This window comes from Morone saxatilis, unplaced genomic scaffold, assembly GCF_004916995.1.
Source record: "Morone saxatilis isolate NCDOM2014 unplaced genomic scaffold, NCSU_SB_2.0 Contig14, whole genome shotgun sequence".
Lineage (NCBI taxonomy): Eukaryota > Metazoa > Chordata > Actinopteri > Moronidae > Morone > Morone saxatilis.
In genome coordinates this window covers 19,642,111-19,648,961 of record NW_023339696.1, presented here as the reverse complement: position 1 = coordinate 19,648,961, position 6,851 = coordinate 19,642,111, and the positions used below count along the sequence as shown (strand labels likewise).

The window sequence follows — 6,851 nt, the reverse complement described above, 5'->3', positions numbered from 1 at the left end:
ATACTATAATATAATATAAACACTGTGTAGAAGAGAAACAACAGTAAGAATCCACAACGACAGATAACACAAACAGTAGCCGCAGTTGCACATGGGCAACAACTACAATAAATGAAACCCACTCAGATCTGAATATTCATTAATACATGACCCCTCTTTCAGTTCTCTACAAGATGGAGGCGGATCTGTATGACGAGTTTGGAAACTACATCGGCCCAGAGCTGGACTCTGACGACGACGAAGACGATCTGGATGCAGAGGACAGAGACGTTGACGAGGTACTGCTCGAAATCAGCGCATATAGTCATTACCAGGCAGTACTTTCAGGTTGTACGTGCTCACGTGCGGCGGTCACAATCGCTCTCTCCTTGTGCAGGGTGATGAAGATGATGACGATGAGCCTGCTGATGCTGATGAAGATGTCCCGGGCATGGAGGTGGTCCTGCACGAGGACAAGAAGTACTATCCTACAGCAGAGGAGGTTTATGGGCCCGAAGTGGAAACGATTGTTCAAGAGGAAGACACGCAGCCTCTTACAGGTTAGATACAAAGAAAAGAGCACAACTTATTTTAGCAGCTTACATTAAAGTGCTATTTGGTTACGTAATCCACATGTTTTTGCATACTTATAACGTCGTATGCAGTTAAGGTAAACACACGAACACTGTTGCTTTCTCTCCACTGCAGAGCCCATCATCAAGCCTGTGAAGAACAAGCAGTTCACCCTGATGGAGCAGGAGTTGCCTGCCACTGTTTACGATATGGAGTAAGTCATCTGCATGAATATGTGCATGATGTTTGTTTTCTTTTTTTAGCCTAAAAAGTCTAACGATACGATTTAGTTCATCCAGATGGTAACTGGATAAGCAGCACTTGACTTACTTGACATATCTTGAGTATTTCCCAGTTCATGTCTTCCACCTACACGTGTTCACTGAGTGTTTTTTAAGCTGTGACATCTCTCCTGTCTCTTGGCAGATTCCTTGCAGATCTGATGGACGGTCCCGAGCTAATCCGTAACGTCACCCTGTGTGGTCACCTTCACCACGGCAAGGTTAGTGTCTGCCTTCTGGCTGCTTCTGGCTCCGTTTCTCTTTTTGGCTGCGGGTTTCCGGTCAGGGCTCTTCTGTGGCATTTAGCCAAAAGAGGACACGTGTTTCTAAAATGAATGTTTTGGAGCATACGGGGAACTAATGGATTTGTTTATTCCATTCAGACCTGTTTTGTGGACTGCCTGATTGAGCAGACGCACCCAGAAATCAGGAAGAGAGATGATGTGGATGTGAGTGTTGACTGTAATAATAAACACACGTTATTATTTATTACACTTATGTGTATGACAACAGAAACTAACATGACTTTTTTTTTTTCCAGCTGCGATACACAGACATCCTCTTTACAGAGCAGGAGGTGAGTGGTTTGGTGAGGAGGTTGCAGGACCTTGTCGCCAGAAATGATCATTTTAAAGGAAATAACCTTTTGAAATAATAGGATTAGAATTATCTTTCCCATAGATGATTCCTATCTTGTATGTTTTCCATAGAGAGGAGTTGGTATCAAGAGTACCCCTGTCACAATGGTCCTGCCAGACTCCAGAGGCAAATCCTACCTGTTCAACATCATGGACACACCAGGTACAGTGTGTCTGCTGGAGGCTTTGATTCCTGAACGTGTGTTTGGGTTTTGATGTTTAATAGCAGAAAGTGATGTAAAACCTTGTGTCTCCCTCGAAGGCCACGTCAACTTCTCTGACGAGGTCACGTCTAGCATCCGGATCTCAGATGGTGTTGTCCTCTTCATCGATGCAGCAGAAGGAGTGAGTCACTTATTTATTTATTTATTTGTTTAGCTCTTCTCCCAATCCTGCACTTCTGCATATATGTTGACGTTCTGCAGCTCCCCATATAACCCAGAGCTCTGTGTGTCTCTGCCCAGGTGATGCTGAATACAGAGCGTCTGATCAAACACGCAGTCCAGGAGCGTATGGCCATCACCATCTGCATCAACAAGGTGGACCGGCTCATCGTGGAGCTCAAACTGCCTCCCACAGACGCTTATTACAAACTTCGTCACATTGTGGATGAGGTCAATGGTTTGCTCAGGTAATACTTTAAAATCCATAATGTCCACATTGTCTGCAGAGCATGACTGGGTTCATGTGATGTAGTGCTGCATATTGGTGGGTTGTCTCTGTGATCCATAAAAATGATCTTTAACATTCAAAGAATATTTATCTTTAAGTATCCACACTGACTTTGGCCTTTAGTGACAAAAATCATTTCTCTTCCTTCAGTACATACTCCACAGATGAGAACTTGGTGGTCTCTCCCCTCCTCGGAAACGTGTGCTTCGCCAGCTCTCAGTACAGTATCTGTTTCACCCTGGGGTCCTTTGCAAAGATCTACTCAGACACCTACGGTAAGACAACTCTTCGGCACAATGCTCTCACAAACAGTTGGTAAGGTATTAACTAACGCCTCTCTTTGTGTTCGCAGGTGACATCAACTATAATGAGTTTTCAAAGAGGCTTTGGGGAGACATTTATTTCAACCCCAAAACGTGAGTCACTTATTTGGATTTCAACAGAATGCTTATATTACGTGCTAAGCCATTCTCCTCTTTTAACATAATCTTATTTGTCAATTTGTTTTCTTTTGTTCAGCCGCAAGTTCACAAAGAAAGCTCCCAGCAGTAATTCTCAGCGCAGCTTTGTGGAATTTGTTCTGGAGCCTCTCTACAAGATCCTCTCACAGGTCGGAGACATATTTTCCAAATGTGTAACAAGGCTACGCAGCTAGCTCAGTACCTTCAGGCCCCATCAGGCTCAGGCTGAGTTGCCAACCTCATTGTGTAATCCTCACCCAAATCCTCTTTGTGTCTAGGTGGTTGGGGATGTGGACACATCTCTCCCCCGAGTTCTGGATGAGCTGGGGATCCACCTGAGTAAAGAGGAACTGAAGCTGAACATCAGACCGCTGCTGAGGCTGGTCTGTAACCGCTTCTTTGGAGAGTTCACTGGTACGGTCTCATTTGTTTTTATCTGTTTTATTTGTGCTATTGTTTTAGTATTTTATCATTTTGTCTTTATAAGTACTGTATAGAAAAAGAAATAATAACTGTAAATACTACAGAGGCACCGTATCCATTTTACAGCTTTACGCAATATGTCAAGATTATAAACTTAATCTGAAGATAAATGGTCTTGCCTTGGTAAACATGTAAAGTCAGACATGAATCTGTTCCCTGCAGGCTTTGTGGACATGTGCATACATCACATCCCCTCACCACAAGAGGGTGCTAGGAACAAGATAGAGCACACATACACAGGAGGTCTGGACTCAGACCTGGGGGAGGCCATGGCAGAGTGCGACCCTGAAGTGAGTATAATGGAAGCAGAGCAGGAGTCTCCTGTTTAGTGGCTGGTGACAGCAGACGGGCCAGTTAACTGCAAACACCTGCAGTCTGTTCCTAGTCAAGGCAGAGAAGTCAATAGTGTCATTCAAACAAATTAAGCCTGTTTTTAATTGGCTTACTTGAACGAGCTGTTAAATAAGCCAATTTAAAACAATGCACACACTGATCACAGTTTTCCAATTTCCATTTGAAAGTCTTACTGCCTCTTTATATTTCTGGAGGGAGAAACTGTGGTAAGACTTTCCTGCCCCATTTTCTGTCTCTCTCTCTCTTAACCCTCTTTCCTGCTCACCCTGTGTCTCTCGCCCTCAGGGTCCTTTGATGTGCCACACCACTAAGATGTACAGCACAGAGGATGGGGTTCAGTTCCATGCGTTTGGCAGGGTGCTGAGCGGGACCATTCAGGCAGGCCAACCTGTCAAGGTTTTAGGAGAGAACTACACCCTGGAGGATGAGGAGGACTCCCAGGTCTGCACTGTGGGCCGTCTCTGGATCTCAGTTGCCAGGTATGCCGCAGGGGATTGGTTAGCCACGTTTGTAGAGTCAGAAATAAGTGATTGTTTGTATTAAATCTTACTATTCCATCCACATTCTTAGATACCAAATAGAAGTGAACCGAGTGCCGGCTGGCAACTGGGTTCTCATCGAAGGTTGTGACCAGCCAATTGTCAAGACCGCCACCATCACAGAGCCCAGAGGGAACGAAGAGGTGAGACACAAGAGAAAAATACCATTTATATCTTCTTTTTTTTTTTTAAATACCGTATGAAAAACACTATAGTTTACCCCTTTCGCTTTCTCTAACAGGCTCAGATTTTCAGGCCGCTGAAGTTTAACACAGCATCAGTCATAAAAATTGCAGTGGAGCCCGTCAACCCGTCAGAGCTACCGAAAATGTTGGATGGACTGAGGAAGGTCAACAAGAGCTATCCATCTCTCACCACAAAGGTATGTCACCACAATAAATACAGCAGTAGGTCCAGTGGTGCAATGCAGGGAGATTAGAAAAGGTATTGGGCTTGAAATACGTATGTTGCAGAGATTTTAATTTACAAATGAATATAATCTATAATCTACTAATTATAATCTACTGAGTAATAATTAAGATTACGCCTTTTTTCAGGTTCCACATCTTAGTAGCCTCCTAAAGTGTTTTTCTGGGTTAAAAAATTCAAATGTTGATCCTGAAGGAAGGAAAAATATGGAAAGTAAAAACTGATGTCAACAATAAATATGTGTGTGTTTGTGTCTTTCAGGTGGAGGAGTCTGGAGAGCACGTTATCTTGGGGACAGGAGAGCTCTACCTGGACTGTGTCATGCACGACCTGCGAAAGATGTACTCTGAGATCGACATTAAAGTAATTTCTCTCACTGCTGCTTTTCACACAATCTTTTAGCTTCACTTTGTGCAGTGTAAGAAAACTTCAGAAGCTAATTTAATTACTGCCCAGCTGTAATTTAAATTTCAGCCTATGAAAAGGCACATCAACAGTATACTGTAATGTTTCTCTGTGTAATAATGATTGTCTGTATCCACAGGTGGCTGACCCCGTTGTGACCTTCTGTGAAACAGTTGTAGAGACATCGTCACTCAAGTGCTTTGCTGAAACGCCAAACAAAAAGTGAGTGTGAGACATAATATTTGTAGATGTTATCCACAAATTTAATGTAGCAATGCTAGATTTGATTTCTAACATGAACTATTATTGAGACTGTCAGGGAGTTAAATGTGTGCACTGTTCGGAGTCACTGTCAGTTAGTCCTTCCCTCTGGCCGAGTGTCTCCCCTGCCCAGAATGATGTGATTGACAGCTGTGTGATGTGATTGACAGGAATAAGATCACCATGATTGCTGAGCCCTTGGAGAAGGGTCTGGCTGAGGACATCGAGAACGAAGTGGTGCAGATCACGTGGAACAGGTATGACCGTCACACTATAGAACTTCTCTTAATTCATTTAAATTATATAATGTGCCTTTCATGTTAAATGTATCTATAGATTTTCTCCAGTTCAGTCTGATATTGTTGTAGTCCTATTCATTTCCCCACGTTTCAGAGCCATTCTGACCGATCATTCATTCTCATTATTCCCTCGGTTTGTCGAGATAAATGGGCTGGCAAGTAAGAATAATGATTGGTTCTTTAATTAAATGCTGTCATTGAAGAAGGTACAGAGGTATAGAAGTGCCCAGGGCTGAAATAGTCATTTAAAATGTGCACTTATTGGATGTTTGGGTAATATTCCTCTTAAATCCATTGGAAGTTATCATGCATAGACCAAGAGCTGTGCATTCTTTGATGTGCCCACCACCAATTTGAATTTTTAAGACAACCATTTTCTGCAATTTAACAATTACATTCAGTAAATCAGTCACTGTCTTTTCATTTCCTTTGACATTCGTTTAATTTAGACCTGATTTTCTGAAAACGGACAGAATAACGTGACAATAAGTTTAAAAGTCAGGTTGAACGACCCATTGAGAAAACAATCGTGGATTTGTGTTTCACTTTGTCAGCTTTAGAAGGACGTTAGAAAATCTTGTATGCAATGCTAAATATAAAATGAAAGTTAATTACTGATATATATCCTTATGGAAAAATTGCAATATAGATGCACAGTAGAGGATTTCTGTAAAAGGAGAAAGGACAGCCATCCGTCCAAGTGTGTGCTCATTAAAAGCCCTCCCCCGTATATCGATCAGCTCACTCACAGTAATTGAATCACGCACTAAAAGCATGCATGAATTTTCCCGTCGCTGTGACACGACAAGCATGCGTGCACGTATGTGTCCTGCTTGAGAGCGGCTTTCTGTCAGTGCTCGGCTCATCTGTCAGGCCATCTGGACCCAGCGGTGCCAGCATGGAGTAGCAATGCCAGAGAAGTGACACACTTCACACGCCATTAAACCGAACCTTCGCTCTACTCCTCTTCTTCCATTAACCCCTCTGCCCCCCGATCAACCAATCTCCTTAATGTTCCAGCTGATATAACGTGCAGACCTCCTTTCAACCGGTGGCTGTTTTTTTTCCTCACCGCAGGAAGAAGCTGGGAGAGTTTTTCCAGACGAAGTACGACTGGGATCTGCTGGCTGCCAGGTCTATCTGGGCCTTCGGACCGGACACCACGGGGCCGAACATCCTTGTAGACGACACGCTGCCCTCTGAGGTGAGTTTTGTGCCAGCCAGGCAGGAAAAATCACAACTAAGTCGGGCTGTTTGTTTGTCTAGAGATATATTTATTATCCAGTTTGACAATTTGTTCATTTGAATAAGGAAAAAATACAGTAAACAGTAAACTGAATTAAGTTCATTTTGGACTATGTCTTAAATTGTAAACATTTACTCTATAAAACATCATAAATGTCTGTTGTAACATTGTCCAAAAAAGTGATATCTTCAAATTACTGAATTTTATTGGATCAACAACCCCCCCCCCCCC

At 42.9% G+C, this 6,851-nt stretch overlaps 1 protein-coding gene across 1 annotated transcript in view; it reads left to right on the top strand.

Annotated features, from left to right (window-relative positions):
* eftud2 (elongation factor Tu GTP binding domain containing 2) overlaps positions 1-6,851 on the top strand; it is a 12,734-nt gene that overhangs the window by 717 nt on the left and 5,166 nt on the right. The window contains exons 2-22 of the mRNA XM_035655247.1: positions 163-278; positions 377-539; positions 688-766; positions 979-1,054; positions 1,217-1,282; positions 1,375-1,410; positions 1,544-1,634; positions 1,734-1,816; positions 1,936-2,102; positions 2,294-2,418; positions 2,496-2,559; positions 2,663-2,753; positions 2,883-3,018; positions 3,250-3,377; positions 3,727-3,920; positions 4,012-4,123; positions 4,222-4,362; positions 4,671-4,772; positions 4,954-5,036; positions 5,246-5,332; positions 6,452-6,578. Coding sequence (XP_035511140.1) covers positions 174-278; positions 377-539; positions 688-766; positions 979-1,054; positions 1,217-1,282; positions 1,375-1,410; positions 1,544-1,634; positions 1,734-1,816; positions 1,936-2,102; positions 2,294-2,418; positions 2,496-2,559; positions 2,663-2,753; positions 2,883-3,018; positions 3,250-3,377; positions 3,727-3,920; positions 4,012-4,123; positions 4,222-4,362; positions 4,671-4,772; positions 4,954-5,036; positions 5,246-5,332; positions 6,452-6,578 — 2,256 coding nt within the window. The 5' untranslated portion in view covers positions 163-173. The remainder of the gene's footprint in view (positions 1-162; positions 279-376; positions 540-687; positions 767-978; positions 1,055-1,216; positions 1,283-1,374; positions 1,411-1,543; positions 1,635-1,733; positions 1,817-1,935; positions 2,103-2,293; positions 2,419-2,495; positions 2,560-2,662; positions 2,754-2,882; positions 3,019-3,249; positions 3,378-3,726; positions 3,921-4,011; positions 4,124-4,221; positions 4,363-4,670; positions 4,773-4,953; positions 5,037-5,245; positions 5,333-6,451; positions 6,579-6,851) is intronic.